General features: G+C 46.4%; 5 protein-coding genes across 5 annotated transcripts in view; 4 read left to right on the top strand and 1 right to left on the bottom strand.

Moving 5' to 3' along the window:
- Positions 1-271: 271 nt before the first annotated feature.
- Positions 272-970, top strand: LOC131287938 (trafficking protein particle complex subunit 6b). Its single transcript, XM_058317032.1, has 3 exons — positions 272-373; positions 450-713; positions 786-970. Exons 1-3 carry the CDS (start codon positions 299-301, stop codon positions 909-911), a joined length of 465 nt encoding a protein of 154 aa, XP_058173015.1. The 5' UTR covers positions 272-298; the 3' UTR covers positions 912-970.
- A 146-nt stretch (positions 971-1,116) lies between these two features.
- Positions 1,117-2,848, top strand: LOC131287328 (tRNA (guanine(10)-N2)-methyltransferase homolog). The gene is made up of 4 exons (XM_058316367.1): positions 1,117-1,182; positions 1,240-2,101; positions 2,166-2,364; positions 2,434-2,848. The coding sequence occupies exons 1-4, from the start codon at positions 1,117-1,119 to the stop codon at positions 2,765-2,767; spliced, it is 1,461 nt and encodes a 486-aa protein (XP_058172350.1). The 3' UTR covers positions 2,768-2,848.
- Positions 2,849-3,052: 204 nt separating this feature from the next.
- Positions 3,053-5,783, bottom strand: LOC131284609 (ADAM 17-like protease). Its single transcript, XM_058313471.1, has 6 exons — positions 5,711-5,783; positions 4,865-5,631; positions 4,606-4,800; positions 4,322-4,460; positions 3,315-4,220; positions 3,053-3,249 (listed from the first exon to the last, which is right to left on the bottom strand). The coding sequence occupies exons 1-6, from the start codon at positions 5,781-5,783 to the stop codon at positions 3,053-3,055; spliced, it is 2,277 nt and encodes a 758-aa protein (XP_058169454.1).
- Positions 5,784-6,132: 349 nt separating this feature from the next.
- Positions 6,133-8,161, top strand: LOC131287363 (methionine--tRNA ligase, mitochondrial). The gene is made up of 4 exons (XM_058316406.1): positions 6,133-6,260; positions 6,402-7,376; positions 7,439-7,633; positions 7,698-8,161. The coding sequence occupies exons 1-4, from the start codon at positions 6,173-6,175 to the stop codon at positions 8,117-8,119; spliced, it is 1,680 nt and encodes a 559-aa protein (XP_058172389.1). The 5' UTR covers positions 6,133-6,172; the 3' UTR covers positions 8,120-8,161.
- An 800-nt stretch (positions 8,162-8,961) lies between these two features.
- The window catches only part of LOC131284607 (uncharacterized), a 42,040-nt gene continuing 27,493 nt past the window's right edge, over positions 8,962-23,508 (top strand). Inside the window, exon 1 of the mRNA XM_058313470.1 lies at positions 8,962-9,148. Coding sequence (XP_058169453.1) covers positions 8,962-9,148 — 187 coding nt within the window. The remainder of the gene's footprint in view (positions 9,149-23,508) is intronic.

Here is a 23,508-nt window from a genome sequence, read left to right as displayed (position 1 = left end):
GCATTGATGACATTGTTGCGAAACATATTCCCTTCTCGTGCTTATCATGTATTTTAAAACAAACTAATGGCACACCGTAGATAAGAGGGTAATCGTGAATGTAGAATCTCCAAAATTGTATTCTTCCCAACGGTTTTTTAAAAAACTTGTGCGGCCTTTTTTGTAATTTACTGTAGATGCATTTAATCGAGTTATGCTACATGGGCAACGATTTATTTGTTTTGATAGTGTGACAGTTCAACAAGAAAATATTTTTGCAGTTTTCCGACTGCCCAGGATTAAAGAAGTACGGTTCCCAATGGCCGAGGAAGCTATTTTCGAGTTTTTGCATTCAGAAATTGTAAACTACACACTAACCAAGGATAATAGTAAGGTAAAAAGAGTTTAAAGGGAGCAGTCTTTACGATTGGTTGCTTCGACCGAGATTCACGTTGGCCTAGAACTTTCAGGAAAATGATCTCTCTACGTTGGAATACATCGGATTCACCACGGGCTACAGAATCATCGAGCGTTTGACCAGAGAGTGGCCACGGTTCAAGGATGAACTGGATACGATGAAGTTCATCTGTACCGATTTCTGGAGCTCAATCTACCGCAAGCAGATCGACAATCTACGGACGAATCATCAGGGTGTGTATGTGCTGCAGGACAATGCATTCCGCTTCTTAACCCGGCTGTCGTCAGGCTCACAGTATTTAGAACATGCACCAAAGGTAGGATGTTCCGTTTCGCGCTACGCAAACTTGCGTCTAACCAAATCGAACGTTTTTAAATTTCGTTTACAGTTCGTAGCGTTTACCTGCGGACTAGTTCGAGGTGGACTGGCAAATCTTGGTATCACTAGCACCGTCACGGCAGAAGTGCAGACGATGCCGTCGTGTAAGTTTCATATACAAGTTAATCGATCATAACGGGCTAGGAATTTTAGACGGGGCATCAGCATGAAACATGAATAAATTTAAAAATTGATTACGACTAAAACCCAGTCTTTTGTTTGCTACGTGTCTTCCAACGGAAACGGGAGGTGGGCGGTTTGTTTTGTTTACAATTGTGAGAAACGTCAGTTGGCGGTTAAAGACGCATGTTTTTGTAGATCACAATTTGTAAGCTGCAAAAATGAGTGGATCCTGGAAAAAGTACGTCCTCTGGTTTGCCCAGGAGCATGTGGACTTTCGTCAAGCTGTAAGTAATATATAACAATTGTGGAAATCAATTAAACTGTGCGGGTCTTGATTTTAGGAAATAGCCTCACTCATGCGGCTATGGAACATTCAAATGAACACCCCAGCTAATCACAACCCGGAGCGACCGTTTTGGGTGGTGGAAATGCAAAATGACGAGGCAGCACGCAAGCTTGCATCACGTTCCATGTCTTTACGGTGCGTCTTTGAGCTTTGGGCTCATTCGGGCCAGGGATTGCAGTGCTTCCACCAGGAGCTTCGACGACACGTTGAATCGAACCAATCACTAGCAGTTCACTTCCAGGCGGACAAATCGTTCAAAATCACCGTAGAAACTTACAACAAACACTTCAGCCAGAAGGAAAAGGTGGAAAAAATCGAAACCATGCAGTACCTCCCCATGAATGGGCCAGTAAATCTCAAGAACCCCGACGTGCACTTCTACTACATAGAGTTTTGGGGCATGGATCCGATGCAGGTGCCCGAGGAACCGCACGAGGTGCTGTTCGGCCGGCGGGTGGCCGAAGGAAAGCGCGACATGATCAATGAGATTTCTCTCAAAAAGAGAAAATTCATAGGCAACACTTCGATGGACCCTCAGCTGTCGTTGCTGATGGCCAATCAGGCGCTGGTACGCAATGGTGATCTGGTATTCGATCCGTTTGTTGGCTCCGGCTCGTTGCTAGTAGCCGCCGCGAAGTTCGGAGCGTACGTGTTCGGTGCCGACATCGACTACATGATCGTGCACGGGAAGTCGAAACCGACGCGTGTCAATCAGAAGGTCCGGGAGAAGGATGAAAGTATCTACGCGAACTTAAAGCAGTACGGATGCGAAAGGTTGTTCGTAGACGTACTGATAGCAGATTTTTCCAGAAGCATTTGGTCGGACAATATTGTCCTCGACAGTATCATCACTGATCGTAAGTTATCACATTTCATAATCGGATTGGATGTTGTCGTGGTTCTAGTTATAAACTTTTTTAGCTCCTTACGGAATTCGTGAGGCAACGGAAAGAATTGAATTCAAAAATTACCGAAAAACTACGGTGATGACGGAGGACGCTGTCCATTACCCGTCCACATCGCCCTACAAACTGTGCCAGATGTACAAGGATTTGCTGCAGTTTTCAGCCCGCCATCTCAAGCTTGGTGGACGCTTGGTGTGCTGGTTTCCCGTGTTAAAGTAATATACTCTAGATATATGCAAGCGTTTACATCAAATACAACTGTATGTTTCTCACCGCCGTTTTAGGAAAGACTACAATTCTAACATTCTGCCTCGTCACAAGTGCCTCCAACTTATCGCAAATTCCGAACAACCCCTCTCCGGGTACAGTTCCCGAAGACTTTTGACGTATGAGAAAATTTCCGGTAACGTTGACGATGACGATGGGTTCGAGATGCCGACCACCGTGGTGGAAAACTACCGCCAGCGATATTATACCGAACTAGCGGTAGACAATGGCACACGAAAAGAGCGGCGGTTGGCGATGCGTGAGGTTATTCGCAAGGCAGCAATGGAGCGTGGGAAACAGCAGCAGCCGGATGGAAAGTGGCGTTTCCCGAAGGAGCAACCGGATGCGTGAGAGAGTCTGGTGGAAAGTCATGCAAACAATAAAATGCCCACACATACATACACTTGAACATGATTAGGGTTACTAGGATTACTTGAGTGATTTTTATTGAAGGTCAGTTTTCGGGTTGTGTTATGCCTAGTTGTGCTTATATGGCTTAAAATGTCCTTAAATGAAGAAGGATATGGAAACACTATGTTGCTTTTTTAAGATTACCTATTGATCATACCGCTGACGAATCAATTAAATTATTGTAGTAGACTGTGCCAGACATATTCGATCGGTCAGGACGATAATTTACATTCTGGCAACGGTTATCTTTTGCCGTGGTACCCTAATGTGTATAACCCGACGCCGGTCGCTCGGGTGGATGAGGTCCAGCTTTTGACTCCATTCGTACTCCTTCCAGTCCTCTTTCCTTTTCTTTCGATCAAAGTATGAGATGACGCAACTGACCGGTATCCAGAAGAGCGCCGTTAGCATTACTACAGCCACTAAAAAACGAGATGAAATTTTAAAACAGTGTAACTCAATGATATTTTGTTTCTATGATACTTACTGACGATGTTGTCGCGCAGGAATCGCAACACTTTGTTGATGTTAATCTCTTCAATGATGTCCCAAAAGCGTTCAACTACATCCTGGATCGTCTTTTCACACATCCCCTTATTGCAGAAGCCCTGTATACACGGTGTACCGTCCGGCAGTACGTCCGGCGGTTCCACCGGGAAGCACGTTTCGTTGATACTCTGCCGGCAGCACCGTTTGCATGCATCCGCAATAATATCGCACATGCAGCTCTGAAGTCCCTGAGTTTCGCAGTACGGTATACATTTGCCATTTCGGCACTGGCCGCGCTCCTGACACATGGTACCATCGCTCATCGGAGGGCTCTTGGGGCACTCGGCGTGGTTACCGGTGCAGCGCGCCTCCTGTTCGCATGTCGCGTACTGCGCCTCCCGACACTTCACACCCGCCATCATGTACTGACAATTCTGGCAACAGGGTGAATTTTTGTCACTACAAACCGCACCCTGATTGCGGCGCAGTTTACAATTCTTATCGCAGCACGCATCGTTGTCCTCCGTTCCGAGCAGCCCGGCATCACACTGCTCATCACCTTCCACGCGCAGATTGCCGCAGAACGATTCCTCCGGTTCCGAAAAGCAGCGCCCCGATTTGGCCTGCAGCACCTTCCGGATGGAGCGCAGCGAGCAGGGTGAAAATTTCTTATTGTTCACATCGTACCCGCTCACAGAGTAGGTGTACATCAGGAAGCTTCCTCCTTGGGAGGCGCTGGGAGAGCACTCTGGAATATCCGGATCATGCTCCGAGCCCCAGTTGTGTCCGAACTCGTGTGCCGTAACAAGATCGGCTTCGCGTGTAATCACCCGTTGCCCGTAGTGATTGCGGGAACTACTTAGACCAGAGTTCAAATACAGTGTGTAGCCATTTTTAAAGTATTCTGGAAGGAAGAAAGAAGCAAATATAAGTAAACGCACACTTATAAGTAAGAACCAGCGCAGCAAACAGAAATAATATTTAAACATGGTCATAAATTAACACCTGGAGTGCAGATGCCACCGACAGAGTTACGACGCGGAGAACCAACGTAAGCCAGCCCGAGAATACCTCCTTCAAATTTCAGATCCGTAAACAGATGAGCCAAACAGAAATCTTTGTGGCTGTACTCACGAGAGAAAACCTATTAGTTTGGATAATTTATATGCACATATACCCCAAACACCCCAATCCGTATCACGTGACGCAGCATAAGGAGGAAAAATATATTCGCAAATGTGTTAGCAGTGTTAGATTGAATGTAACTAATTTTTACACTAAACACTTACCTCAAGTAGGTTGCGTACGTCCCACTTTTCCCGAACCATGTTATAGTGAGCTTCACCGCCACGCACCCTTGTCGGTTCGGAATGGACCACGATCTTTTTAATTACGAAACCCATGCCCTTGAATCCCTCCTGATCGGAACGGTCTTGCCAGATAGTATCGTTGTAGATCTTATGAACACGATCGATGAGGCTTATCTGCAAAAAGAAGAGCATTCCGTTATACCACAGGAGTATTATATGTTTGTTAACGCCAACATACCAAGTAGTTGATGGTGGTCTTGGTATTGCTTCCTCCCATTTCCTGAAAGAATCGATAATCCGCCACCAGTAGCAATGGGCATCGCGTTTTGGTCGGCGTGTATTCATACTGGTCCGCCTGCCTTTTGCGTCGATTGTGTCTGCTCTCCTGTGCGTCATCCACGTGCCAGACGGTTTCCGGCGTCGGATCACTTTCCTCACCGTATACATTTTCGTTTTCCTTCGCATCTCCCTCCTCATCATCACCTTGCTCGAGCTCCAATCCTTCCTTAACGTAACCGCAGGTTCTTGGTACCCCCAGTTCGCCACCAATCGCTTCGACGTCGTCCCAGCTGAACTTTATGTCCGACGTACGGTACGCTATCATATGCTTATCACTCAGATGAGGCAAGTGCCGCCAGGAAGGTTCAATGTGATACGTTTCATCCGGCAGTACGACGGACGCAGTCATAACACCGTCATCGATGTGCGCATTCACGTGCGATTCCATTTCGCCAAAGACGCGCCCCTTGAAGAAGTTACCGCGATCGAGGTGTACGATCGATTCACTGCCGTTCCCATCGACGGTGTAGGCACGGAAGTTGCTGTGCAGCACGGACGCATGGGGGTGCAGAATCAGACGGAACTTCCTACCAAGCACCTTGAACTCCACCTCCTTGATGGTGTTGAATGGGTGATTGCTGTGCTTTGCTCCGCGCTTTTCGATGCGATGCGAAAGGTCTTTGGCGTGTAATGTCTCGTAGTACTTGAGATTTTTATGCAATTGGCCTGTTTACGGGAAAGCAAATTAATCTCATTTCTACCAACAAACATGGGGTGGCAAAGAATAGGCCTCATATAAACTTACCTTCCGCAGGATTTACCAGCACCGACAATGAAGCTGCCAACACCACGATCAAAAAGATGCCCTGGTGGGACATGTTTCCTCCGGAAGCCACCGATTGCAGAATCTTTGCGCTACAGGCAATGAGTGTTTCTAAAATTTCGCATGAAAACAAATCTTTTCCACCATTTAATATTTTTTCAGTTGTCAGTTTTGTTTTTCCTAGACGAAAGGAGAAAGAACATAAACTGTCAAATGTTCTATCTCGCTTTGTGGAGTGTGTCACTCCGATCAGCTGTAGTTTGTTTTGCTACCAGATCACAATCGGCTGCACTAGCAAACAGGCGGTTTTTCTGACTCGTTTTAGTTGATGAAGCTATTGAGACGTATGTGATAATTGAAACAAGTTCAAGGTTATTTTTTCGAATAGGCCATTATTGCACTACTCTACGTCGTTGCTTAAAAGTTCAACTACATGCAATTAAAATGATAACAAAGTGGATTTTCTCTAGATCGTTATCGTCGCAAGTGCATCATTCGTTTGTTACCACCCCTATATTCTACGTTAATGCAGGTAGGTGCACTTAACAACTAATCCTTTCTCATGATAAGCAAGTGTACTATGCTAAACCTTGATAGTGCATGTCGTAAATTATATTTTGCATTCAACTATTACCAGTTTACTTAACTATTATATTCATTCCTTTTTATACAGCACCGCATATTGGACATCTTTATTCGGCGGTTATTGCTGATGCTATTCACCGGTTTAATCGACTTCGAAGGCCAACATCGTCAGAGGATTGTTTTTTAAGCACGGGAACGGACGAACATGGATTAAAAATACAACAGGCTGCAATCCAACATTCTACATCTACCGAAGATTATTGTAGTGCCATTTCTTCAAAGTACCGGCAAATGTTTGGAAGATTTCACATTGATTATTCGCGATTCATCCGGACAACGGATTCTGATCATCGGACTGCCGTGCAAACATTTTGGCGGTCCCTCGCGGACTCCGACAGTATTTATCGGGCAAGCTATGCTGGGTGGTACTGTGTGCCCGATGAAACTTTTTTAACAGATAGTCAGCTTAAAGAGAACGAACGTGGGGAAAAATGTTCCTCCGAGTCGGGCCACCCGGTAGAGTGGACGGAAGAGCAAAACTATATGTTCCGCTTGAGTCGCTACCAGGACGACGTGCGGCAGTGGGTGAATAGTCTCGAGGGTCGCGTACAACCGGAAAAGTTCCGCCGTGTTCTTCTAGACTATTTAGATGAACCATTACCTGATATTTCTATTTCGCGACCGGTCAACCGGGTCTCCTGGGGTATAACGGTTCCATCTGATACAACTCAGTCCGTGTACGTTTGGCTGGATGCGTTGGTTAACTATCTCACTGTGGCGGGTTACCCGAAGGAATCTTTCCGTGCACGTTGGCCTCCAAGTGTGCAAGTGCTCGGGAAAGATATACTTAAATTTCATGGTATCTACTGGCCTGCGTTTTTGATTGCCGCCAATTTGGAACCCCCACGCCAACTGCTGGTCCATTCGCACTGGACGGTCGATAATCAGAAAATGTCCAAAAGTAAGATGAACGTTGTTGACCCTAACGAACGAGCGGAACTATACACCCACGAAGGATTACGATACTTTTTGCTACGAGAAGGTGTGGCCCATAGTGATGGCAGTAAGTATTAATTGTGGGCTGAGTATGGATTATTGAGCTTATAGAAAATTTGTTTTTTAAAGATTATAGTGACACCAAAATCTTACGGATACTGAATTCAGAGTTGGCTGACACTTTGGGAAACTTACTTTCGCGATGCTGTGGGAAAGCGTTGAATCCGGGTTCCATTTTTCCAGCGGTTGATGAGGAAGCGTTTGATCGTTTGAAAAAAATCGATGTCACATGTCGTCTGCTGGAAGCCTTAAATGAAATGCCAGGTAGGAAAACCCTTTTTCATTACGAGGAAAGATTGAATAATTGTGTTTGAAAATTTGCTTGCAGGAAAAACGCATCAACATTACGACCAGTTCAATTTCTATCTTGCGGTGGATACCATCATTCATCTTCTACACACTACCAATAATTTCTTCGAAACAACCGCCCCGTGGAAGCTACGCAAGAGTGATAGCACTGCAGATCGTGCCATGTTGAACAGCATTCTGTCCATCACGATGGAAGTGCTTCGCCAGACCGGCATCAGTTTACAGCCCATTGTACCGATGCTATCGAAACAACTACTGGATAAGCTGCGCATACCTGCCTCGGAACGATGCTGGAGCAATCTACAAGTTTCTTTCCGTACGCTGGATGCGCCATTAAGCGAAGCGGAAAGTGTTCTCTTCCGGCGAATCCTACTTCCGGAACAGACGGCAACGAATCATCAGGAAAAACGTCCAGCCAAAAAACGAAAGCATGTTACTTAATTTTTTTATTAGGGATTGAAGATAGAATTCGAATACAACACTTATCATTATTTATTCTCCGTTTATCGGGGTTTCCTTCTGGGATACGAAGTTGACTTGTATTTTTCATAATTTTTTTTAAAATATCGCTGCGTACTCTGGGTTGTATTTTTCATAATTTTTTTTTTAAATATCGCTGCGTACTCTGGGTTTTCCTCTGATAGAATGTACGCAGCCATCCAGTTGACGTGCGTCAAACAAATGTTTGACATATCAGTCCACGGTGTTGACGACTAGAAATACGATTTCGTGGGATTTTTGCCAACCCGTCCGAAAACGATTGGAATTAACAAATAGCGTACCATTCGTGCTCGTTTCCTATTGTTTTTCTGTGTAACAGAACCCTTTGACTAGTTTTTCCTAGGCAGCTAGATGTGTTTTCCTTTAGTTTTTCTCTGCTCGATCAATTTGTACAAATCGTTTGCTGTGTAGCGCTACTGTATCCGCCGATTGATATCAACCAGCATCCTAAAAACACCTCATCATCTAATCAATCCGGTTGTGCCAAGTTTGGAGAAAGTGTTTTGGGGTCACCACTCCCAAGTGGACCGTTCCCTCCTAGTGTGTTGTGTGTGCATTGTCGTTGTGTTGAACGTGAACATCCTTAAAAAAAGAACCGCGACGGAAAAGAGTTTCGTATTGTTTGCGAACAAACTTTCCAACTCCGTTTCTCAAAACCACCAAACCAATATATTGAAGTTCATAAAGAGCGCAAGGAATTCTGATAGTGGAACTACAGTAAACAGGTGCATTTTTGTGGCTCGAGCTCGTTGTTGTGTGTACGTGTCGGCAGCGGTAGTACAATGGCTTCCCATGTGCCTGGCGATAATGCAAAAAGTGACACGTCACGGAAACTCCCGGTGATAAAGAATCCACTGTTGAGCTCCCAGGTAACCGGGTTGACACTGGACGACTTTGCACCGGTGGCCGTACTCCAGCCGGCGGCCCCACTGCCCGCTTTTACCAAGGATCCTTTGGCGGAATCAACAGGTTAGTGTAGCGCATGGTAGCGGGAAATGGCAAGAACGGAAAGTGAATACTTTTACTTTCTCCGTCGAATTGTTGAAAACAGAACACAGCAATCCAGCGCAATATTATGGAAAACCTTCTCGCATGTAAAAAGTTTTAAGATAGAGAAACACTTTTTTAAAACTCAATCCTTTAAAAGGTAAACGATATTTATTTTGCTCGCGATATTAGAGGGCGCTTTTGGTATGACTATCCATATTAAAGAGGACTTAGATGGTTAGTTGTCTTAAAAACTATGGCGCGAGGAAGGCTTACAAACGAAGATGAAATATTTTCTGATGCATTTCCGCCCCAGAGCGGATCATTTTGTCCGCCGCGTGCCGAGCGGTTCACCACCCCGGTAGATTGGCAAATCCTTGGATTGCCGCCGTTTTCGGATGCAGTACCGGATGAGCAGGATCAGCAGTATGATAAGCGCAATGAACAGCAGTACTCCGAGCACAACGGCCGCAATACCTGCCTCGTTCAGCCAAATGTCCGTCACGTCCAGGTTGAGGCTGCGCACGTTTCGGCTAACGTCGTACGCGGTGACGGTGACACGTGGTTGGCAGCAGGAGGCGGTGTAGCTGGCCCGCACCTCGTCCCTGGTACCGGCCGTGAACGGCGTTTTGTAGATCAACCCAACTGGACTCGAGGAGATGCGCATCAGGCCCGTTTCGTAGTCGCGTGCCGTCACCTCGAGTGTCCAGAAGGCACCGGTGCAGGTGGCCGGTGTCGAGCGACCCTCGCAGCGGCTCGAGTAGGTGTACCACAGGGAGGGCCGGGTGGTGTCAGCCAGCCCCGCCGAATCGGATACCGTCACCCAAGCGGCCTGCGCCACTTGGTCAACGCCGGTCGTCGAGAAGGTCACCTTATCCCGGCTGCCGACCTCGGCCGTTGGTGCCACAATCAGTGTCACGACCACGTTTACCGACTGGCCGGGGTTTAATGTGGCCCTACGGGAAATGGCGAGAGAACGAACCAAATGAATGGATGATGCTACCACAATTGTATTAAACGGACATTCCCTTATGACACTTACTGTCCCGGGTTAAGCGAACGCAGGAAGGCCAGCTCATCGGTCACGCGGAAAAAGTACGTTATAGGCGTCTGCCGATAGTTGGTCACTTCGAAGTACAGTTGCAACGTCTGTCCACGGGAACCGATCAGCTGTGAGTTTACGCCGACGTCCACCTTGGTGATGGCCTGGATCGAGGCGCGGCCACTGATGATCCCACTGTCCTCGTCGGTCAGCTCGGTTTGGCGAGCGAACCTATGCTCCTCGCCGTTACCGCTAGCCCTCGGTAGTTTGGAGCTTTTGTTGTTGGGTGAAACATGAAAGTATGTAAAAATGTATCCCCATGAACACAATATAATTTAAGTTTTATTTACCTGCCTGTTGAAGCAAACTTTGAATCTCCTCCGAGATTATTACTTAGCAGCTCGACATCGTCTTCTTCCCATCGTTCCTGGGTAGAGGCTGGATACGCTCCATCTTCGGGGAAGATTGAATGAAATGGAGATAATTAAAGTATAAATACAAGTGCTATACAGTTGCTTCTCAGAATTAAACTCCCTTCCCGGATGATTCACCGGCTGCCAATGCCAATTTCTTCCCCAACACAATCTTAACCGGGGCAAAGGTCACTCTTTCCAACAAGGGAAAGCAGCTGCGGACCGGTGGCGTATGATTGTTGTTTCTATGCTTGCCTTCTTTTTGATTGTCCACAATCCCTTTGTCCTTCTGTTGACTCACTTCCGACTGTATTGGTCATTCTCATTTACCCGTAAAAGTGGAGATCGGACAGCATTAAATGGAGTAGGAACAGAGAGGCTGTTCCACAGATCTGATGCAATAGTAATTATGTGGTGCGCAGAAAACGTTTGTATTTGTTTCCAATAGTTTATTTCCACTATGTGCCAGGGAAATGAACAAGGAGCGTGAATAGGAACTCAAATATAAGGAACTAAATTCATACTCAATTTTCCGTATCATTTCGCAACCAACTTGCTTTGACCTTTATCACACTTTATGCGATTTAATTGCAAATTTTTGTCCAAAAACTATTCCGCCTCGAAGTGTAACTTATTTCTCGACGATTGGAACCCGTAACATTAACGATGACTTTTCAAATGAGTTGGTTGAGTGAGCAACATAAGCATCTTACTTTGGATTTAGTTGATTTATGAAATTTATAATATTATTTTCTAGAATTTTTATTTGTTATTGTTTTTTGAGGAAAAGCAAAAGCGTTCGTTATTATTCCACTCTTTGTTATTTCATTACATGGCACGTGCAAGATGTGGTTTCATCGCGCCGGTGTCGATGTTCAAATTTAATAAACACTTTACCATTGCAAACACATGGCTGTTTACAAAATGCTTCCTCAATGGCGCATAAACATTTGAATATGATGCGTAACCATAATTCTATTGAGGTCAAACCATGGCTACCAGGTTTATAGTTCTTTATCCGCCCTTTGGCCGCCCATACTGCCAGCCCCTTCCGGGGTTCCAAATCAACCGCCTATCAATTTCACCCAGCAAACTTCCAATCCTACACACGACGTATGCAGCACATGGCATCGTACACATACAACCGCCATGCGCCTACCGTTCACACACTCTAACGCCGCCGTTTGCCTCCACCACTGTTTGGTGGCTGTGGCGATGATCCGCGCCCCCGGGGGCTTGGTCCGGGTGTATAGCAGCATAGGACAGCGGAGCAAAAAACAAAAAAAGCCCGCCGACCGGATCGCGCGCTCGATCTTTCGTCAGTCGTTCGAAAGTAACGGGACGGAACGGAACGTAACGAAACGGATCTTGTCAAGCGCGCATCGCTCTTCCGCGGGTCGTATAAAGTCGTTATTCGGTTGCGCATTCGTAGGGTTTCCACTGGGGTGATAACCTAACCGCGTCCTTTGTGTCTGCCTGTGGAGTGTTAGAGAAGGTTAGTTGCTGTTACCCAAAACGTAGAAGAATCGAAATGAAAAGTGTTATTCGCGTGATGACGGTTTTCGCTGGAGTTTTCTAAGATTGTAGGTTAATTTGAGGTGGCCATTTTCCCAACGTGCGCATCAGGTTGTCACAAATTGATGAATGATAGCCCAGTAATAGCATCGCCATGACTCACAAAACCAAACATGTTGTCCAACCCGCAAGAGTGCAAAACATCAGCAAAAACACCTTCACCCCTAATCGATGGGGTGTTTATTGATGCGGTGTGATCTGACCTAATCAGAGATTGTTTACTCTCTGTTGTGTTCGCTTGTGGCCACCCCGCCTTCCTCCCTGCCTGCCCTGGGAAGGCACTGAAGCATGGACACGGGTGAAAATGTTGTAACATTGTTGCTGCGGTGTGTTATTTCGCATTTTCCTCGGTACGGTCGTCCTATCTGACCCCCGGGGCGGAACGATCGATTCGGGTGGAAAAGTCGCGCATTTTTTCGCCTTATCAACGATCCACGGACGGAAAGATTGAAGGGTTCACACGTCAAACCGGTGGTGGATCGTACAAATTCGCTTCCAGATGCTAGCAACACAGATTCATGTTCAGCGTGTGTTTGTGTCCCCCCCTTGAACCACGTCATTCCGGCCCTTCGCCTGTCAGCGTGAATACGAATTATGACGCATGCAGGATGACCTTCGTTCGCCGCATGGCGCCGTCGTCCCCGCGTGGATTGGAGGGATGATAGCTGGCTGATTGTTTGTCCGGGTGGTATTTGTGTTGGATTACGCGGTTCGAACACTCGTATTGACGCCGTCTGTACGTACCGTGTTGGTTCCCGTGCCAAAAGAGTGGCGAAGATTTGACGGTGACTCCGTACGGCGTGGAGGGGTTGGACGTATACAGGCGCAATCGATACGGTCCGGGTTGCGTCCGGTTCAGCGTGTACCACGACAGCGGTGGCATCGTCGCGATGTCGAGAGGTCGTTGGATTTTCCGGCCGGCAGGCCCTTCGGCGGAGGGGGGTTTCTGCTGACTCTCGGCACCGTCTAGCAAATCTATAAGGGAGCCTATTTGCAAATTTCAAGTCAAAAAGAAAAGCCATGCATTAAGTTCTATAATACGTTGGCTACAGTTGGTATTTTGTTAAATTGATTAAAATAAAATTGGTTTAGTAAACAGTACACAGTAAACTCCAGTGAAGCAACGTGATTTATGTATCGTTATCTGTTTGCAAGTGATCATAGCAATGAGATTATACACATTTTAACTCTAAAGCATGCATATCCGTGATTCCCTTTGACGGCCTCCTTCGAAGTGGTGCGCTTCTTTGGCTCCCTTTCGGTTGCTCCAGACGTAAACAGACACAAAACAAACGGCGAAACGAAAACCTTTACAAAACAAAATGCGTAATAAAAGGGAGGTGTGGAAAAGACAAGAATGGAAGAGGGAAAGTAATTTATGGTGAAGCTTTTCCAACCCAGTGGGTATCCCAAGGGTCCGGTGGTGGGGCGAGGGGACTGTTTATTTACGTCCGAGCCGTCCAGTTCCTTTCGTCCGTTTGTGCTAGCAACTTAGCTTTGGGATAAAACAGCTGGTTTTGTTTACGGCTTCCCTGTAACTTCAGGGTGAGGAACCCGTGGGGAAATGAGGGAAACGGGTGGAATGATCTGGATCTGCGGAATACACACGATGCGTGTGCGCATGTTTATGTGTGAGCAGAGAATGTTATGCTTTAGAGGGGAGCATTATGCTGCGTGTTAGGGGAGCATAATGAGGTGCGAGAGAAAACTAACATGTTTTAGGGGTTGGCTTTTTCTTTGAAGAGAAAGAAATGAGAGACGAGAGAAATATGAACAGAGGGAGAAAGAATCGAGAGTTCTGTTTACATCGGGGGTTTTAAAGGGCGTTGTGGTGTTTGTTGGTGGTTTGTTGATTAGAAGGGAAAACTCTTCCAACAGCACCAGCTGTTAACTTGATAGTGAAGAACCTGCGATAAATCATTATATAAAGTGCATGTATCCTACGAATTCAATTAAATTAAGATACAAAGAAACCATTACGATCTCTTTCGCTCCCTCCCGTTGTTCGTTTTCTACGTTCTTTCTTTTACATGCACGGTCCACTCTTCTGACCTAATTATGGTCCAAGTCAATCTCCAGCGAATACAATGTTTGGATACAAGAGAGATACCCTCTAATTATACCAAGTTGCTAGTTGATGGCGAACTGGGAACAAATGAGAGGGAACAGATTATCTTTTTACTTCCGTGGGATTGTGTTACCGGATGTTGTGGTTAGATCTTCCAGGAAATTAAAGCAACCTGTGCCCTTTTTGGTTTGGTATCCTGTTTCGAAAAAAGCTACAGTGAGCACTTTTTGACAAAAATAAACCGAATTTGCGTCCTTATTCAAAATTGCTTCAATGATTCAAAATTGTCGTTAAAATGCATATTTTAATTTCTTTTCGTTTCCTTCTATAGTCTTTAATCTTCTCGCCAAAAACGTAACTTATCCAAATAGAGTGGAGTATCAATGCGTGGGAGAAAGGGAAAGTGAATTAGCGTTACCCCACCACCTCGACTAGCAAACGGTATCCACGGCGACGACCCATCGGAAATTTCACTTTCCATGCCGTCGAAAAATGTTTCCAACGCGATTGCACCGCCGCTGTTGAACGGCTTCGGACGTTACTACTGCGTGCATTCATTCCGTTAGCCTGAGTTGAAACCATCGTCCCAGTCACGGTTCCGTGCTTTTTAGTGGCTTGTGAGTGAGGCGCGTCTGCCCGAAACAGTTGAAATTTCGCAGGCCATCGACCGACCAAGACAAAATTGTTGCAAAACTATGCTGTACGATAAAATCCACTATTTTTTGTACGGTCGATGACATTGGCTTGCTACTACTTTATCTCCCCACTATCGAAGTAAAGTGCTAGTGATTTCGATCAGGTTGTGCATGCCGGCACCTGCGCAGATGGTGCGATTTTTGTTTTGGTTCCCCATTATACGGCACCGTGGCTAAGGGTGACGTCATCTCTTCTCTCGCGCGCTCTCTATCGCGTGAAACGGTCCAAATCGTACACGCGACGGCAAACATCTCAGTGGCCTTTGTAGTGTGAGAGTGCTAGAAGGTTGGAAAAATCCTTCCGTCATTTTCATCGAAACGGCAAGCGAAATTAGTTACATTACTAGTTCATTTGGTTTTAATCCTGTGCTTAGGAAAGTGTAGCGGGAACGGTTTGGCGATCAAACAGAAGTAATTAAACGATTCGAAGCAGCATTGCAGTTTATCATAGATAGAAAATTCTCCGCAAATAACAACGGTAAGCATAGTGTGGTTTATTTATATTGCTCGTTATATCCCGTTTCCCGGTGCATTGAAGTTGAACTTTGGAACTGTGTAAATTAGTGGTCAACTGTTCCGTGGCCACCAAAAGAAAACCCCGATTGGGTTTCGAGTGGAGACGCATTATTTGTTAGTCATCGCATTTGAATGTTGCGTAGCTAAGCAACGTAAGAAGAAGCGACTTTTCTCCGCCAGTTAGTGAAATCGACGTGAAAAACTAACCGCAGTGTGAGTGTGAAGGGTGCGAGAGAGTCAACAAAAACCATCTGACGTGGAAATTTGCAAGTTATTGGCGTTGAATGTTTCGGCGGGGAAGACGTCCCCTGCGCCAACTTTGTCGTTGACTCTCGGCATGAGAATGCACGAGAAATGTGTGTTTTGATTCTCGGCGATGCCATGATAGCAACGGGGTTGATTATTCATGTTCGATGAAATTGTGTGTGACGTTCTCCAATCGAAAGGCTGTGGGTTTGAATGGTTTTCTTGAGTGAGTTTTGGAAACAAATTTTTCCACCAATAAACGGCACCGATTGGCATTATTCTGCGTTTTGGAGTAAAGGTGTGTTTGTTCCTTGAGCGATCCTAACACGTGTAGAACCTGTTTTGTTCGCAAGTGCGCAATCGCCGCGTCATATGGCCCTCAAGGTTACGGACGACGCGGAACACTAAGACAGCGGACATCGTAGCGGGGATGCCGGCAGAAATCTGAACTATTTTGGACTGCCGGCGCGTCTACCGAGTACGTAACCGAACCGGCTTTACTTACCTCATAGCGAACATAGTGCAATTCATGGCACTCGATTATGTCTAAAGCAGAATTATATATTTAAAACAATTACGTATTTACCCCTACCATTCAAGTTCAAGGTTGGGATAAGTATGAATTTTTTGGCAACGACAGAAATGAATTACAAGTAGCAAAACGCTGATGATAGGGAAGGCAGAAGATAATGACATATGATTTTTGTTTCGGAAACATTATGCTGTAACAACTCACCATGAATTAAAAGATAACGATAGTGGCCCAGGAACACCTTCCCGAAAGGACAAGGTAAAGCATCATTAGAGTTTTGCATTGTGTTAGCGAAAGGACATCGACGGTTGTAGGTTGAACAAAGTGGACACACACACACACAAAGATGTATAATATACATAAACATAAAACCAGAATGAAATTCATGATATATAGTAGGGATGAGATTGTTTCTTATTCTTTTCATATCAATTATATACAACAACATATTCAATCAATAATGTTAACACGTAAAGTAGTTGGCTTAATTCTAAAGGATTTGTTGTTGTTCTTCGTTTGTAGGTCGTTTGTTCTTCTCGGTAATCGTCGGTGGTAATGATCAAGATGAAGGGAGAAAAGTGTCTAGCCTGTTTTATTGTTTCCTTTGAAAATTGATTTAAAAAGTCTACAGCACACTGCAGCAGATAGATCGATAGAAAAGGGAAAATTGAACCAAGTTTCGTTTCGTTAACTGAATCCTTACTTATGTCGAATTATGCCAATCATCGAATTGGCTGATCAACAAAAAAAAACATCGCTGCTCTTTTCCTCTTCATAACTGCACTAGTAACGGGCACGTTTGATTTACTTCCATACGGTTGCCTTAACGAATAAAGAATTTGTACTTAAAACCGAATTGGAAATCGCGTCCCGAGGACAGAAACGCAAATGATGCAGCTCCAAACGTTCCATGCGATGTTTTCAAACTCGTGGAGTGTTTTCTAGTTTTTCTACTAGCGAACGAACCGGGTGACGAATACATTTGCATTCTGTGCACCAACACACCCGCATCCGACGTGTACAGACACGAACAGGGACCCGTGTATGGCCACGAACCGATTCAATGACCTCCAAAGAAAGATCTTCATATACCGTATTTTTCCGTGTATTACGATTCCCTTTTAGTTCAAAAATGATGAAAGTCCAATTAAGGGGGCCTTTATACACGGGTAGTAACTTTTCGATTCGATCATAGAGTGGAGGTTAAAACAGATATAACATTGTTTACAAGTGATGAAAGTTATTAAAAAAAATTTCTAGTTTTTCATAAACATTGAACTTTTCTTTTTGGGAGGTCGTTATACACGGAATAAAAAGTAAATGGCCCCGTATTCAATTTTTCAAAAAATTTCTCGATACGAATTCGCCTTTTCGCCCCAAACACGAGCGGCGAAAAGGGTGAGCTAGTTGCGTGCAAGTACGGTACAACTTGCATACGATTTCCCCAATCTCACCACGGTGCCAAACGAAACCGATTCGACTGAATCGGTTGGTTCGGCGATCTCGGCAAAGAGAACGATCTCCTTCAAGGATATTTTCTTGCTGAGGTGTTCTGCACGCAGATCAGATACGTTGATCACTCGCTCGTAGTATCTGCTTGTGGTCCATTCTTTCTGGTGCTATACGGGTTCGTCTCACGGTTGTATCTATTCATCTTATTGCCGAAGAACATAAATCATAAGACTGCGAAAAACACGGGGTGAGGGAGGAGGGATCTGAGAAGTTTCTCTTTTATGTTGCCTTGTATTAATAGTGGGAAAAGTTATACCCAATGGTTCACAACAGCCACGGAACAGTCAACCATAAGCAGTAGGGTCACCATCAGCACGCAAGAGGCCCACGAATGAGGAGCATGATGGAGAGTGTCGCCAGGAGGCAACGGGTGTATGAGTTTCTGTGTTTGTGTGTGTGTGTAAATGATGGTCATCTTAGGTAGACAAGAATGAGCGACTTATAACAAATGGAAGGACTGGCGGGACGAATGAAACGGGTTCGCTTCATTTCGGAAGTGCATGAGAAGTGTGTATGTGTATTTAGTCACCGTTGGGAGTCTCTAAGGTGGCCTGGTCCACGTGGCCCTGTAGTTTGAAGTACAAACTGTTCACGCCTTCTCCGACACCGATCGGAATGTTCTGGGAACCGTGAAGTTCGTGCTCGGCTATGAGCGTCGTCTGCAGATGAGAGAAGAGTGGTCCATTGTAATATGCTAAAGGATTTGGAAGCTTGTGATCGGACTTACCAGGAGCGGGTTGCTGCCAAAGTACCGATCGACCTCGAAGTGTATTACCCTTCCACCGGTCTTGTGCGCGAGGTCGTGTAGGGCTGTTTGGTTGGTTGCCGGTTGGTCCAACTGTTGCTTACTATCCATCAGCTCCTCGCCGAACCAGATTACATAAAGCTACGGGGAGGATGGGATGATTAACGTACTTCCCTCACGATTAAGTTCGGTGCGCTCTTACCCGAATCCTTTTCTTGAGCAACGTTAGGGCCGTCATGCGGGATAGGTTCGCGTCGGTGGTTGCCCTGCTCGTGGCCAGAAAGATGGCACTGTCGTACGGTATCTCCTGGGAGGTGCGCATGATGTTGTAGTACTCGCTTCCGCCTCGGTCGTAGCTCGGCTGCAGCAAGTTGATCGCTTCCATCAGGCTTTTCGTGTTGCGGAAGCTAACCGACTTGGAGATCCCTGCCGAAAAGGGTTCGAAAAGGGAAGGGCAAAAAAAAAAACACGTTGAACACCATTTCCCTTTTCCTTCTCTTCTACTTCTTGTTCTTTGAAGGTGAACTCCTACGCGGAACTCCAAACGTCAAGGTCTCCAGTCACAACATCCAGAGCGGTTTGGGGCAGCACGTTTTTTGGAATATAAACTTCGCTGCAGGTTCGTGAGGTAATTTGCAAACAAAACCCGTGTTTCTGTGTGTGGCAGCGTTGTTATGCTATCGTGCCGCGATGCCAGTCTTGGTACGTGAGCCTTACCAAATGCGTCTCCAATCTTCTGTCTCTAGAGGTACGTGACGGACGACCTACCGTGGTTTGGAGTTGAATTCTCGACAGCGAGGAGAAGAGTATTTCATGAGGGAGAGTAACTTACCGGTGCTGTTGTAGCGTAGCAGAATCGCGTCCAGGGGCGATTTTGGTGCCAGCGATGCCTCCAGTACCTTCTTGGTGAGCGCGAGCGAGTCATTCAGCGTGTCCACCAGGAATGCGATCGGCATACGGAGGTTCTTGTCCGCGATAAGCTGCGCCAGAAGTTCCGGCTTCGACAACTTGCTCTCGTCAATGCCAACCCCTGTGGTGGATGGTTTGGTGGGACGGTGGGCTGGGTTTACCCCGGGCGGAAGGTCCACGTTCCCTTCCTGGTCGGGACTGGTTCCGGCAAACGGGGCCGATGCCGGCGACACACTGGTTGTTGTCGCGAGCTGCAGAATGTCATCCTCCTGCGTGTCCTCGACGCTGTTCTCCACGCCGGATCGGGATACCGCAGGTGCGGGATGTTCGGAGCTGTCGTTTGAGACGTTCCCCGTGTCACCGTTGTCGGCTCCGTTGTAGAGTAGGTTAGTGGTGTCCGAGGGTAGATCCGGCTGCCCGTGGTTGTGGTGACGCTCGAGCGCACGGCTGCCAATAGCCGGTGGTTCCTCTCGGCCAGGGTGCACCACCCGATGGTACGGTGGCATCCGGTTCTCCTCGCCCACCTCGCCGTCCTCCTCCTGTTCACTCACGAACGCTTGTGGGACGCTTGCCCGTGCCTCGTTGTCGGTGAACACGTTCGCCTGCTGCTCGGAACTATCGTTCCGTTCCACTGACGAGGGCGCCAGTGACCCAGTGCCGTAGTCCATCGCCATGGCGCTGGTGGTTAGATACTGCTCCACGCTGCTCCCTCCGCTGACCTCCGAGCTGTTATAGCCCCCGGTTTCACCACCATAACTTCCCCGTCCTTCTTCCTCGCTGCTCGACGGTTTCTCCACGTGAAGGTGCGGTTGATAGTAGACACTTTCCATCGCCTCGCTCGGCGGTTGCATCTCCGAGGACGCTCCGATTCCCGTGACCGTATCGCCGGGTACGGTAGCCGGCTCGTCCAGCACCAGACCGGTGCTGCCGTATGCCAGCAGGTTCCCGGTGGCCGAACTGCCGACCGTGCTGACCACGTACGGACTAGAGTAGCTGTCGCCCTCGCGGACGTCATCCTCCTGCAGCTCCAGCGCCGACGTCTGGCGGGAGATGGACACTAACGCTAGCACTAACACTAATATCGGTGGATACATGTTGCACGCTTCGGTCGCTTCGGTTCGGTTGCTGCCGGTGTTTACCGCGATCGGCACGTCAGCAGAATGTCTTCGATGGCCGCTTGGTTCGTCAAGGATGGCACACTTGGGTTACTCATTAAAAATTGCACCTTAAACTAGTTTCCGCCGCTTGCACCTCGTCTCAACACTGCACTTGTAACACTGACCCGCCTGCGTTTGTAGCTCGCCAATCTGAAGGAGAAGAACGAAAATCGATAAGACGCACTTTCAAAACAAATGAAAATGGTTCTAAAACTCTTGGTCTCTTCCGATGCCCTTTTCACTTATTTCCTCAGTGCAACCGGTTTGTATCGCAGCAATTGAAAATTGAGTTGTACCACACTTTACACCTGGCCCTTGTGGACAGTCGGGTGGCAAACTAAACAGCTGAGTTGAGCGGCTTTTTCTGAGGCACAAAATGGTCACCCCATCGGTGGCCGGTCCGTCCAGGTACTGCCAAGTTGTTGAACACCTTGAACGTGGCTCCCGCCGTGGAAGTCCGTACACTTTCGTGAACCGTCGGTACGAACCACCTCGCGGTTTCGTGCTGTTGTTCGGGCGTATGTTGTAAACATTACCGCACACACAGAGTTACACAGAGAAAGAGGGACGGAGGTTTTCTTGCGATTTTTCTTACCACAAACACCGGTTTTATGTTGTTTTGTTGTGACCCACCGGTTTTAATCATAGGTTAGATATTTTCGACACCAAATGCAGACTTACGAGCACGTACACAGTCGGTCACAATTGCATGCATGAATGGGCTGTTGCTTGGAGGAGAAGAGATGATAATTTATCAACCACGATCAACGATCGAGCCTTTTTTTTGTAGCTTCTCTTTGATACACCAAAGCACGCTAATTTTCATATTGCGAAAGAAGATCGGCGGATAGTTTATCCCCGAAATTCAAGGGGAATCACGGAACACACAAACTAATAATTCACACATTTCACGCACACACCGGGTTGGCCGAAGCTCGACCGCTTTGTATCAAGTCTCACAGTGTTGTTTGGAAATAGTAAAATTTTTGGAGCGAAGGGGCATATCAGGAGTGAAGGATATTTTCGAACTAACCTTGGCACATAATATTTTTAATTACTTTTGATCCAACTTTTCGCTGTTATGATGTTTCGTTACGCATCGTACGCGAAACATCCTATCCCATTAAATTGTCTTAACAATATGGGGTTCCTGTAAGGTATACCGAATTTGCTTAAACGGATGCCCAGTGGCGAATTTAACGATGCACGGACTGAGCGACCGCGGGGGGCCCGTACCTCCAAGGGCCAAATTCTTAAGATTTATACTTAAACAAATATTTTATAAAATTGATCAATCTTCCATGGTGGTCGATAGGTAATAAATTGAAACGTGGTCAATCTTTCAATAAGGATGATTTTACTGTATCCTATAAAAATGAATGCTAAGGACCATAACAAAATCATGAAAATAATGCGTTGAAAAATATCACAGTTTCATCTAACTAATTTCAAGCAATGCGATTTTGACATATCCTGTTAGATGTTGCCGTACATTTTAAAGGTAGCTTATCATTCTAAATAAAAATCGCTGTTCCCTCTAAAACTTTATGCGGAGCCTAATGGGGGAAGTAAAATTGTATATTGAATCTGATTTATTTATTGAATAAGAGTTGTTAGACAAAATTGATGAAATCAAACTTCGAGGAGTTTTGTTGATTGCTGTATTAAAGGAAAAGCTAAGATAATAGCTAACAACTTAGACGAAAATTCAAATATTTTTTTACGGTATTGCTTAGGGGCCGTGTTCATTTTTTTAGGGCCGTCATGAGTGTAAATCCTCCACTGCGGGTACCTTATCTTGAATAAAGCATGGCTGGAACGATAGATGCAGTTGAAGGTTCCAAAAGACACGAAAAAGAAAAGCTGCACAATTAAAAAAAATCTAGCGAGCTTGAAATTTCCTTTTCCCCTTGTGGGTTCTTCATTTGTTACAAAATGGATCTCATTCTTCGTAATCGAAAATCATTTCTTCATTGCTTTGATGTGATGGAGACGCATTATGATTGACGATGGGAAAATGGTTCCAAGCACAAAATGTTGAAATTCTCGTGCAAAACTGATCCGACCTGGAGCGGAGGGTGGGCGTCTAATCGCTTGATGTTACAGTTGTTACTGTTCGATCGAATCATTAACTTTCTTCATCCCTGGTCGGCACCACACACTACGTTTCACTGTTGCATTGTAATCCATCATTCGGCGCCAGTTCACCAACAACATGTTCACGAACGTATCGATGTTTAGATTTTTGTTCTCCAGCTCTCACGGTTCCTCTATGGGCGACGGGCGGGGGAATGCTATTGATCACAAAGCGCTCGGCGTGGCGCCCAGGTTTTTCGCAACAGTTCTTTCGCTAAGAAATTGCTACCCGGCGTTTGTGCAGTGGTTGTGACCCAGCACACCTGCCCCTCTGGCTCCCCATTGCGTGGCGTGCGACTACGCGGCCTATGGTTGGACCACCCCGGTGGAGGAAATTTATTATCCGAACGAAACCCGGGACTCCAGGGTGTTGGACTGAATGTGCGGCAGAATGGCTGGCATTACCATTATTGCTTCGGCTCAGTTTCGCGCACCTCACGTTACGCCGCGTATTAGTATCGTTATATTATTGTGAGAAGAACACAACAACCGGGGCTGGTTGGGAGTCACAGCGTCGCGGGTGCGTGGTTTATGGACCAGCTTTTTCCACTCGTACTCCCATCTCACCTTTGGTGTCTTTAATGTTTGGTCCGTTGCAGTTGCATAGGTGCTTCATCTGCATATGCCGTTTCGCACTTGTTCGTTGGCGATGCACGTCTGCACAAGAACGTGCCACATGGGATGGGAAGCAATGGAGAGGGAAAGAGACAGACGGACTGGGACCTCCAACTGTGCGGCCTTTCCTCGTGGTGGACAAGTTCGAAAAAGCCGGTACACCTCCAGGCCACCTTAAACG

This window comes from Anopheles ziemanni, chromosome 3 (assembly GCF_943734765.1).
Source record: "Anopheles ziemanni chromosome 3, idAnoZiCoDA_A2_x.2, whole genome shotgun sequence".
Taxonomy (NCBI): domain Eukaryota; kingdom Metazoa; phylum Arthropoda; class Insecta; order Diptera; family Culicidae; genus Anopheles; species Anopheles ziemanni.
Note: the sequence above shows the minus strand (reverse complement) of the source record. Positions and strands in the feature narration are given on the sequence as shown.